Below are 12,429 nucleotides of genomic sequence, written 5' to 3'. Positions count from 1 at the left end.
AAGACTATCTTCATCATCATTTACAGCAATACCTGAACGTACTATCTTTTTTTTCAGATATCCTGTAGCCTTCTCTTACCTGCCAATATCTGCTTTCCGTAAATACTAAATGAAGGAATGCACTCACTAAAAGGGTTCTATGCAATTATACTATCATGTTTTAGTTCAAGTTTACCATTATTCTAGTTAATTTACCTTTGTGCTTTGAACTGACATGGATGACACCTGAGGAAATGGAATGCTATCAATCAGATCAAAAATCCCCTTGATCTTTTGGTCAGACAGTCTCACATGCACCAGGGGAAGGCCTCCTGAAACTTTAAACCTGCGGGGAGAGAATTAAAAAAACAGCATTGTGAACAGTATAATATTGGAACGAAGTTACATGTGAGCCCACTTTTCGGCCGATACCAAGAGGTTTACTAAGTTTTAATTTTAACAGGTGATTAACTGTTGGACCAAAGAAGCTCATGATGCAGTCATCTGCATTCAGGGCCTGTTAGTACATATACTTATAGTTAACACAGTCATAAAAAAAACTTCTGTCAGTGGAACTATATTGAACACCCAAGCTAAATGGAGATTTTTCCCCCTATTGAATTTCACAGATAACCTCCTCCCCACCACCTTCCTATAGAAGCCCAGGGGGCTAGTTATAAACTTCTTCCTCCTCTCAGTATGGCTAACACAAATAAGGAGCTGATGGCTGGAGAACAATATAAGATACTTGCCCCAAAAGCTGGGAATACTGCCTCTACATACATTTTAGGTATGCAGGTCACTGGTTTTGCTCTTAACTTCTGATATTTGTTTTTCTTAGAAAAGTTTAGATGTGGGGACAACCGACCCAGGGCTACTTTATTCAAAATAAATTCAACTGCCATAATGTTCAAAAGTTTTTGTTCAGTGAACAGTTTGTGCTTTTAGACAGAAATGTAAAGGGAATTATTTGCAGCCTGAGACTGACCAAAAACACTTTAGACAAGATTTCCTTCAACTTTTTTCCCCTCAGTAGTACCCATCAGGACAGCTCAAGAGCTCTCTGCTCTTGCATGCCTGTGCATATATGTATAAAAGGACAAAGGTCAGCACCGCCCTCCCTCAGTTTCATTTTGCTGGAAAAACACTGATGCAGAGAGGTAGGACAGCAAGTCATAGAACGGATATGTGCAACAGATCTCGAGGAACAACAACTATGGAACAGGTTAGTAACTAGTTTTTTCTTCAAGTGATTGCACATGTGCATTCTTCTCTTGATGATTCACAAGCCATGGAAACAGGTGGCAGGATCAGGGCCTACTCTGCACAGGGACTAAAGGACAACTCGCCCAAATCTGGCATCATCCTGAGCTTGCTCAGTGTTGGCGTAAGAGGAAACAAACATGAGCACCAAAGACCAAGTTGCCATCTTACAAAGATCTGAGATAGGAATTTTAGCCAGGAAGGCTGCAGAAGCAGCTTGCTATCTCATTGATCATGCTGTCACTCCACTTGGCAGGATAACAAACAGTAGCACAGGCAGATACATTAAGTTACCCAAGATATGCTCTGAGAACAACTGGGAACCCCTTCATTCTGTCTGCGATCACCACAAAGAGTTGGGAAGACAGAGAACTGTTTGGACCTGTCAGGGTAGAATGCCAATGCTCTCCTAATAACCAGAGTACGTGCAGCCTTCCTTTCATCTTTATCTGAACATGGTTTGAGATGAATAAACGAAACTAAACTGTGTGATTGATATAAAAGCCGGATACCACTTTTGAGAGAAACTTTGGATGAATACACAAATCAACTTGGTCTTTAGAGAAAACACTAGAATAAGCACCAGACATCAGGGCCTGCAGCTCACTTACCCTCGTAGTAGAAGTAATAGCCACCAAAAATGCTACTTTCACTGAAAGAGGCAGTCAAGAGCAGATAGCTCTTAAAAGAAAGAACATATGCTTCGACAGTATCAAGTTTAAGTCTCATGGGGAACAGGATCTTGTACCTGAGGATACAACCTTTCCAGGCCTTTCAAAAATGTATTGACATTCTGTTAGAAAAGACAGAGCAGTCATCCACCTAAGGGTGGATGGCTGAGATAACAACTAAGTGGACCTTGATGGAACTAACAACCAATATGTTTCAGGTACAAAAGATAGTTCAAAATATACTAGACTGAAGAATATATCAGCAAAATTCCAGACAGATGAGACCAAATAGAGAAATGCTTCTGCTAAGGGGGTTTGTCTACACAGCAAATAGACACCTGCGACACGCCCTTGTCAATCAATTCAGGCTTGCACAGCTCAGGCTGAGGGGCTGTTTGATTGCTGTATAGACTTCTGGGCTCAGGCTGGAGTCCGGACTCCAGGATCCTGTGAGGTGGGAGAGTCCTAGAGCTCCTTCTCCAGCCCAAGCTTGGAAGTCTACACAGCAATCAAACAGCCTTGCAGCCTGAGCCCTGCGAGCCCAAGTTGCCTGGGTTTTTTTTCTGCTGTGTAGACATACCCAGAGAGGCAAGTAGATGTAGTAGATCATTTTCTACTATTCAACAGCACATCTTTTTAACACAACTGCCCTCCAGAACCATGGAGCATCTATGCCATTCAATGGAGCGTCTACAGGTTTGGGTGGAGCAGACAACCATAGTCTTGAGAAATAAGATGTTGGATGGTCTAGATAATACTTAATCCTGCTGTGAGTGCAGGGGACTGGACTAGATGACCTCGAGGTCCCTTCCAGTCCTATGAAATTAAATCTGGGTCCAATGGAAGCAGTATATGCTTTTTCACTGAAAGTTACAGGACAGTGGAGAGTCAGTGCTGCCTTGGCCACGCTGGGGTGATAAGAATAATTCAGGCATGATCCAGTCTGATTTTTAAGTAGCACACTGTGAAGGAGTGGAATTGATGGGAAAGCATACAGGAGATTGCTCCTCCAGGCAACAGGAAAGTGTCCATTAGGGAACGCAGACAGTGACCCTGTAGGTAATAAAAATGCTGGCATTTCTTGTTTTATCTCATTGCAAACAGGTCTACCTGAGGAGCCACACAGAGCTGAGAAAATGCACCTGGTTCCATCCAAATGAACGGACAACTCATGATGACCTAAGCAGGTCATTGATGAGTCATATGCCAGCTTGTTCTGCACTTCCAGAAGCAGCACTTCTTGGTAGGGCAAGAATGAGTGGGCACCTCCTTGTCTGCTGAGATAGAAAATTGTCGCTGTGTTGTCTGCAACACAGAGTTTTTTTTTTTGTTTTTTTTTTTTACACCTGAAATAGGATAGAAAAACTGGGCACACCAGCCAGATAGTTCTCAACTCCCCTTACCTGATGAGTCAGGTCTTATGCAGACTATAACCCCTAAAACTGAAAGGAACACAGATCAGCTTCCCAACCTAAAGCAGATGCATAGCATAAGTGATGGCTCAGGAGGACAAATTAACTCCTTCACAAATGTTGGCAGGGTTTGCCCAGCAATCTAGTCTAGAGAATCTAAAATGTGAGCTGCCCCTTGATCACAATGTTCAGATAGTGACAGCTTGGCAAAAATACTGAGGCCATCCAACCTTGTAAAATTCTAATATGAAATCCGGCATACCACACTACATATACGCACAAGGCCATATGTCCCAGAAGCCTCATACCCAATCACAAAAGCATGGCATTGTAAACAAGCAGAGCTTGAAGTTTGGTAATCAAGACATTCCTCACAATCAATTATGTAATCCCAAACCAGAAACCAAGAAAAACCTAAAAATCAACAAAAAACTAAAAGACATTAAACTAAATCAACAAATACTAACTAACCCTAATAACTATAAATATTTAACTATATGCAAGAAAAAAAAAACAAACCACTGAGAGCACTTGCTAAAACAAGACCAACAGACCCCAACCAGCAACCAACAGACCCCAACCAGCATCACAGGAAGTAAGAAGGAACTGAGCCATGGAGAGGGTGGTTTTTCTCTTTATACTGACACACAGTGGTGTGCGACAGGGAAGTGTGGTTGAATTGCCATGAAGGGTACCTCAGAGGGAAAAATTTCTGACAACTGTGGTCGGGATGCACCCACACCAAGAGTATAATGTACATGTGCACTCATTCAGAGAATAGGTTATTGCAGGCCAATAGGAACTACATGAGTAGGGACATAGCATTTGGCAGCTAAAATCTCAAACGATTCTATCTGCGCTAACAGAATATCCATTTGCCATTTTTCAGAGTCTCAGAACTAATGCCAAATTTTCACAGGAATGACGAAAAGCACATCGTTGACATGAGAGTGAATTCTCTTAAGTGCCTGCTCTAAAGCAGAGAGATGCTTTAGCAATTTAACATAAGCAAAACAAGGTGTTTTTCCTTTATCTGATTCTCACAAAAGGCTGCTTTGTTTTAGCTGAAACTTAACAAAATTCTTAGCCTGCAGCAAATATTCAATATGGCAAGTTTCAGCTCAGCTGACTGAAGCTTGGCAAAGTTACAAGCAACATTCAAACTGTTAGGCAGCCTTAATAATAAAAGTGTAGCTACTGACTTTGCCCATAACAAGAAGAAAATTAAGACTGTGCAAACAAGTCTTCAAACTCCATCTTGTCCCACTGGGCCCTTTTTCAATAGGCACAAATAACCAAGAAAAAAATTAATTAATTGTCTGATAGTGCTGATACATTACTTAGCCATTCTGATGTCTTTCTCCACCATTGATTTGGATAATTTCACATGCATATCCATAGGCTGTAATATGTGCAAAGCTGATGGATGCTGAAATCGAGCCTTCTTCCAGTCTTCACCTGAAGGAGTGTTTTATCCAGTTTAAAAATTCAACTTCACAAGCTTTATTTTGTAATGAAGAGACAGTATAAAAGTAGCCCAGAAAAATATTTAAGGATTACTTTAAAAAATCCAGCCCTTCTAATAAACTGCAGAAACCTAATATATAGACAATATATTGCATGGACTTCCACGAGTCAGAAAACAACCACCTCTAACACCATGCTTTATCAGCATCTAGCATGGGCCAAAACCAAGAAGTATTTTCACTTACAACCTTGAAACCCAGAAACAAGAGCTATGAACTCAGCCATTCTGAGTAATTTTCCTCACTATATTTTTCCTAACCCAAAAGTCCCCACATGTAAAATCATCATAAAAGACAATATATATTTTGCAACTAATTTGAGTATTAATCCAAACAAACAATTCATGAGCCTATCAATAAGTGCATAATACTAAATTATCTAACCCTAATTTACTTGCTAACACTTGAATGAGTACAGCAATAATACAGATTTCCAGAGAACAAATGGGAATTTTACTCAAGATACTGGAAAATTCAAAATAAAGAAAGTTTTACAGTTTTAATTTGTATTTTCTTTATTATATGTAACTTATTTTAAGAACAATTATCTACTAATATACATTTAAACATTGTTGATTCTTCTTTGATTAGGTAGTGATTATGTTTTAATACCTCTTCTGCAAAAGAGAAGTTGCACATTATTGATTTTCACATCAAACGTGTCATAAGCTTTGTCCATAATCTCTTCCAAGGATGAAAAACTGGAAGTTTGATAACCGCCTTGATTTATGCTGGTCAGCTGGTGGGACAGATTGAACAAAACAAAAGTACATCTACTAAAAGCACAGTATTTATACACAGACACACATGCACACTATATTATTCATGTCAGTACTGTACAGGTAAAACTACTAGATTTTTAAAGCCTGTAATTTTTGGTTTGACTATCCCAGAAGAGGTATTTTAGCAATGTCAATGCCATTATCCTTAATGAAAATTAAGGAATCATAACTGAAAATAGAGCAAGTTCAGTAACTTCTTTTTATTTTTGTAAATAAATCTTGTCACGTCTACAACAATATATTAGTCAACTTATATAGGACTTCAAGTTTCAGCTTTACAGCACCACCATAGCATCAACTTTCACAGCTCGAGAGTAGCTCAATAGCTTTTCTTAAGTCTTCTTATTTGTTAAATAAAAGGAAGACTACTTAACTGAAAAATGTAGATACACAGTGCTTTATGAACAAGTGAAAGATATGGCTTTGAAAAAAATCACATAGCTCTTACAATTTAGCTTGTTTGATATATGGAACCACATTTCACAAAGAATGAAATATAGTTCTTCTGGATGATTCTTATTCATATATTTATGACAAAGGTTATTATACAAATAATACTAGTGCGTTTACAAAAAGGTGTCTTTCTGAACTCTGATCAGCACTGTTGTCAGTCTTAAAACAAGTCTCCTGAGAACGAACAAATAATTGTATTATTTCCCTTTTTCTTGAATGCAAACAAAACTAGAGGAAACCAGCTGCATACCTGAAATGTACCGAAGTCCAAAATAAGCAGGTCTGACTCATTATTGTGGAAACCCGTCTGTGGAACCACAAGATATGATGGTTTCAGATTAATCCTCAAGTCAAGGACTTTCCGTGTTTCAATAATATGAGCTAGTCCTTAAATAGGGAAAAGAACAGATTAAAAGATGAAATTATATTTACATCTGTAACCAACAGGTATGGGACATGGAACAAACAATACTATACCAAAGGTAAAAGTCACATTTTCACTGTAGGAGCAGCAACAGATTAAATGTGATCAATCTTTAATGTAGACATCTTTTTGGTTAACTTCTCTATATACTAACATCTTGTAAGTTAATTTTTCAATTTATTGCTTGAAGGCATTCTATTTGGAGGTTAATCACTTATCAGTGTATTGACTCAAGAGAAACAGAACTCAAAGCAATTTTCATTCAGCGATCCCATGATAAGATGTTTATTCAAACATCAATACCAATACTGCCTCGCAAGTAAGGCCCTCAGACTCTTTGCTAATATTTAAGGATTCACTTATCAATGGTAGATACTTTTATTTATTTACCTGTAGCAGTTCTTTCTTTAATTTCTTCCAACTTCATCAACGTGGCTGTTGTTAGTCGTTCCAGATCCATTCCCTTACTTGTCTGGAAGAACTCCACCATTGCATTTATTGTTCTCTTTAAAAACAAATAATATCAGTTCATATGCAATCATCCAATATACACTGCATCAGTTCTAAAATATTTAATATTTTTTAAACTGAGATGGCAAAAAATTAAGGCAAGGAAAAACTACTTTGGTTCAGTATTTGAAAGGAGATGGAAAGGCAATGAGGTTGAGAGAGAACACAAGGTGTTCTCATACATTTCTAATTTGAATATTACTCACAGCATCATATATGATTTCCACAGGCTGTGATTCAACTATAAGGCTCTGGTCAGCAGTACTATCCTCTGGATTTGTCTCAAACACTATTTTAAGCAAAGATGATTTGGTATCCCCAATAGAAGCCACAAGAGAAGGTACAATACTTCGTTGTTTCAGTCCTGTTACGTACCAGTGCTCAAGTTTTGCCTCAACTCTGTGAATGAAAACAAGAATTGTTTTAAAGCAATTTGTACTGAATATTCAATAGTACGTAAATGTGTCAATGGAATACAAGCTGCAATTTCACTTTGCACCAACATGAAACGGGAAAAATCACAGTGTCTTAGACAAGATGTAAGTGAACACAAGATACGGGGAAGCTAATCATTAGCCAGAACTATCTCAAGAAGTATCCTAAATTCATAGGGCTAGCTACATGCAGAAGGATTTTAGGAGATTCTTGCATATAAAAAAAGCAAAGAAATACCTTGGGTTAAATGAAGCTAAATAGTTTAAGTGACAACACAGGCTACATAAAGAAAAGAATACAAGAGAAGACTAAATTAAGCCCTGCAATATTAATGTCCTTACCATCTACATTCAACTTTATTTCATTTTAAATTCAGGTTCACATTTCTTTTGTAACTGATTCTCTTATGCAGAGACAGTGCACTTGTGCTATATTAGAAAAAAGTTATTAATGATTTAGGAGAGCCAGTCCGGAGCCCAATCTTGCAGATTTCAATGCAAGTTATGAACCCAGTCTTGCTCCCTTTGATATCAATAGACGTTCTTTATTGTTTACTTCAGTGAAAGCAGGAACCAGATTTCTGAATGTGAGATTATGTTAATTGGTTGCATCTTAGAAAAAAAATACATGGTTTTTCTTCAACTATTAAGATTTTCATTCAGTTTTAGTGATAAAGACTTGGGAGTTGAAAACAGGGAAGTCAGTTTAGGCCCAGGTTCATAGACATGTGATGTTTTTAACCTTTTAAAATAAAGGAAAATAACTAAGGCAGATTACATCCATCTTTTCCTTTATGAAATTTTATCAGTAAAATCATCACTTCCATATTTTTGGGAATAAGTCTCATTGCCAACTATACTTTCAAATGTCTCCTTTTTTATTTTTGGGCCAAGTGCTAGTTGTGTGTCCCTCAATCTGTCCACTGAAACCACATTACAGAATATTTTCAACAGATATTCTGTGAACTTGGGTTCTGCATAAAAGAAAAGTGGGGGAAAAAACAGGATGTGTTAAAATTACTTCTACTCTCACCACCAATATGCTAACTTGAATTAGGAAAAAAGTGTGCACAGGTTCATTTTCCAGATGCAACAACTAAGGGAGAGAGTATATTAGTTCCTTGGTGAAGAATCCATTGGAAGTTTGTGGCAGAGCTGGGAAATTAACTCTGATTTGAGGACCGAACCATATACTGGACACAGGCCACACTGTCCATCATCATACCTTATATTTTCAAATCTCTGTATTTGATTAGGTCGTCCTTTAAGCGGAGTTAATCCTTTATGAAGTGTTTTGAGATTTTCAGATGAAACAGAACTATGTGCAAAGCAGTATTTACCTTTAGCTGAATAAGTGACAATCAAGGTAACCAACTTAATGCAGGGGGGTGAGGGGGAGGGGGATTCTCGCCAGAGCATTTGGCACTGACTGTGGACCCAGGCTTGGTATTACTTTTAGCACTTTTTAACAAAATATGGTTTGAAGAAAAGTTGTGCATGTATGAATGGCTAGCTTAAATAAAAGGCAATGTATTTCAAACATTGAATGAAGCAGGGCTCCAAAAGAGGCCTGTATTAGGCAAGCCAGCATGGCTCACTCCTTCAACTTTGTTTTTTAAAAATCAATATTTATAATGTCATTCACCTACAAAAAAGTTTTAAGATGTAAAACATCTGAGCAAATTGAATAAGTAAAGTCATATACAACATATTGCTTTGTTCAAGAATCATGAATTTAAAAAAGGGATAAGCACAGTGGAAATTAGCACATTGAAAATATAATTGATCACTGTTCACAGAAATATGAAAAAGCAAACATGTAAATACTTAAGTGCTTGTGCTCCTGGTCTCTGAGATATTTTCGTGCTTAGATCAATTATCTGAACTTTAAGAGTCTCTGGCACATCCTTGTCTTCTTTAATTGTAAGAGAAGTACTTAACAGCTTCAGTGTCATTACATAAGCAACATACTAGTCAGGGAGATAAAAAAATAAGATTAAGAGTCTTTGCACAAATGCTTCATGATAATTCCTATTTTCTTATATTTACCACATATTCACTGTTTTATATAGTTTTAGTGCAGCCAATCTAGTGGCCTAACATATTGAAACCTGTGTTACAGTCCCCTGAGTTCAATCATCCTCCTCTCTCTCCAAGTTTAAAAAAAAAAAAAAAAAAAAAGTTACTGAGGTATCTCTTTTCTCTGAAAGAACAGACATCAATTCCATCTAACAGTAATTACTTTTACTCGAGATGTAGACATACTACTTTGATGGAAATCCACTGTAGCCAGGCAATTCCTAATCCCATGGCTAGTTGAACTCAAAAGATATAATTACTAGGTGTGGTCATTAATTGTGATTCATGATTTGGATAATTTACACATATGTGTTGAGGGGCAGGATAGCTCAGTGGTCTGAGCATTGGCCCGCTATACCCCCCAGGGTTGTGAGTTCAATCCTTGAGGAGGCCATTTAGGGAACTGGGGTAAAATTCTGCTGGGGATTGGTCCTACTTTGAGCAGGGGATTGGACCAGATGACCTCCTGAGGTCCCTTCCAACCCTATTATTCTATGATTCTATGTCAGGCTCAGCAGCAAGAAAGATTATGTAAATCAAGGTTACTGGATTACTTCCTGGGACCTATGTTTGAGTGTATCCACATAAAATTAGAGCACACTTCCTTTTTGAGAACAATAGGAAATTATTTCTCTTTATCTGAAACAAAAAAGAAAAGTAGAACTGGAACATTCCTTGCCATATAAACATGGAAAAGAAACAGTTATGTAACCTGTACATTCTTCTGAGTACATGACTAGCAGCCCAAACCTAAGGAACAGGACTACCAGTGTGGAGAGAGAAATTAAGAGGGTAGCAATGTACACCGAGTATACTAACAGAGTACTGCTACCATCAAAGGTTTCCTCATTCAATAATAAATGTTTTTCCCCCAGAAGTGGAGGTTCTTCAAGATGTGTGGTTCCTACCTATATTCCAGTGAGGGTAATGTGCATGCATCATGCCCCTGGAGCTGGAGCTTTTGAAAACAGTAGTGTCCGGTGGTCTGCACATGCACCCTTGCACTGCCACGTGGTTTCGCCCGAGGCAATAAAGGGCAGGGCAGACCAGTCATGTCTCCAGTTCCTTCTCCACTACAGATGTCTCATAGCCACAGCAGGGGGTGTATGTGTGTGTTTGGAATACATATAGGAACCACACATCTCGAAGAACCTCCAGTAACTGGTAAGTAACTTCCCCTTCTTCTTCGAGTGATGGTCCCTATTGTAGTCCACTGAGGTGATTTACAAGCAGTTCCTATATAGGAGGGTGCGAGGAGGATGACGGAACCAAGGACTGAAGGACCACTGTACCAAACGAAGCGTCCGTTGCCAAATCATGCACCAAGGCATAGTCAGAAGAGAAAGAGTACACCAAGCTCCATGAGGCCGCTTTACCAATGTCCAAGAGGGGCATGTCATTGAGTGCAGCGGGTAGCTGATGCTTGCACTCTCGTGGAATGGGCCCGTATGCCAGCTGGTGGGGATCATCTTGCTAGTTCATAGAGTGTAATGCATCCTGAGATCCATTTTGAGATCCTCAGGGTGGAAATGTGCTGTCCTTTAACTATCTCTGTTATGGCCCCAAAGTCTGAGAGACTTTCGGAATGGCTGTGTCCTTCGAAGCTTACAGAATCAACTTTGTAAAAGTACAAATATTTTCTTGTGATGCTGCTCTGCAATTTTTTTTGGTGGATGTGTCTGCACTTTCTACTCAGTAAGATGTTGCATACTTCATATAGTGAAGTAATCACTTCCAAGTTAATCTCTGCATGTTTATGTTTGCATTATGCACAATTTCCAAATGGTGTATTTTTGAACCCCTACTGGAGCATCAACAAACCTCAGATGACCAACAGAGCAAGTTAAAATGATCAGCAGTCAAACAGTTAACAGGGTCAGTGAAACAGTATTCAGAGTCAATCTTGAGAGTGAACACTTCATTGAGAAAAATAGAGGATTACTGTTTCAGGCTGCTTTCCATCTCTCATGAGAAGTTACAACTCAGATTAGACAACGAAGATCTCTAGTCAAGTCTTCAGGACAAAAAAAGTCACATTCCAATAGATAACACTTGTTGAACTTCTGTGATATACAATATCACAAATACATAAATGGCTAGTCCAGTCTGTGCCAAATGGGTAGAACAATATTTTGTGTACTTGAAGCTCTCCAATTTACTGCAAGGTTCTTAGCTCAAGTAATATGCTGTAAATCAAAGAAGTACAACATTTTCTCCAGCCCTCCAATTATTCTGGTGGCATTTGCTCTGATTTTTTCATTATTCTTTTAAAAAAAAAATGTTGACACTAGAACTTGACATAGTATTCCAGCGGTCACCTCACCAATTCCATATACCAAGGTAAAGTCACATCCATACTCATTACTTCCCTGTTTATGTATCCAAGGATCCCATAAGCTTTTTGTCACAGCTCATGTTCAGTTGCTGGTTCACTATGACTCCTTAATCCTTTTCAGAGTTACATCTGTCCAGGATTCAACCCCTCGTTCTGTACGTAGAACCTACATTCCCTGTTCCTAGATGTGTAACTGCATTTGGCTACATTAGAACACATTTTGTTTGAATGGGCCCATCTTACCCATCAGTACGACTGCCTTGTCCACATTATTTACTGCTCTGCCAATCTTTGTGACAACTGCAAATTTTATCAGCAGTGATTTTCCACTACAAATGGCCCTATTCAATAATGATTCCCCACTGACAACTGCTTTATTTAAATGTCAGTTGACCAATTCTTAATTCATTTAATATTGGCTTTATTGACAGCATGTAAATCTATTAAATAATGACCACCTTGTTTGGTACTAAGACAACTGACTTGCATAAGTTTAAGTACATAACATCGATGCAGTTAACTTTATCAGCCAAACTGGTAATCTCAAAGATTTAAATCAAG

At 38.3% G+C, this 12,429-nt stretch overlaps 1 protein-coding gene across 5 annotated transcripts in view; it reads right to left on the bottom strand.

Annotated features, from left to right (window-relative positions):
• Positions 1-12,429, bottom strand: part of VPS13C (vacuolar protein sorting 13 homolog C) — a 206,751-nt gene that overhangs the window by 130,736 nt on the left and 63,586 nt on the right. For all 5 annotated transcript variants that reach the window (XM_050966954.1, XM_050966955.1, XM_050966956.1 and 2 more), the window contains 7 exons: positions 9,282-9,424; positions 7,227-7,419; positions 6,901-7,015; positions 6,337-6,473; positions 5,464-5,590; positions 4,666-4,783; positions 196-325 (listed from right to left, as the gene is read on the bottom strand). In XM_050966954.1, the coding sequence (XP_050822911.1) occupies positions 196-325; positions 4,666-4,783; positions 5,464-5,590; positions 6,337-6,473; positions 6,901-7,015; positions 7,227-7,419; positions 9,282-9,424 (963 nt within the window). The remainder of the gene's footprint in view (positions 1-195; positions 326-4,665; positions 4,784-5,463; positions 5,591-6,336; positions 6,474-6,900; positions 7,016-7,226; positions 7,420-9,281; positions 9,425-12,429) is intronic.

The sequence above is a fragment of the Gopherus flavomarginatus genome, chromosome 9 (assembly GCF_025201925.1).
Source record: "Gopherus flavomarginatus isolate rGopFla2 chromosome 9, rGopFla2.mat.asm, whole genome shotgun sequence".
NCBI classification, from domain to species: domain Eukaryota; kingdom Metazoa; phylum Chordata; order Testudines; family Testudinidae; genus Gopherus; species Gopherus flavomarginatus.
The sequence above is the reverse complement of the archived record's forward strand: the minus strand, read 5'-3'. Positions and strand labels throughout refer to the sequence as shown.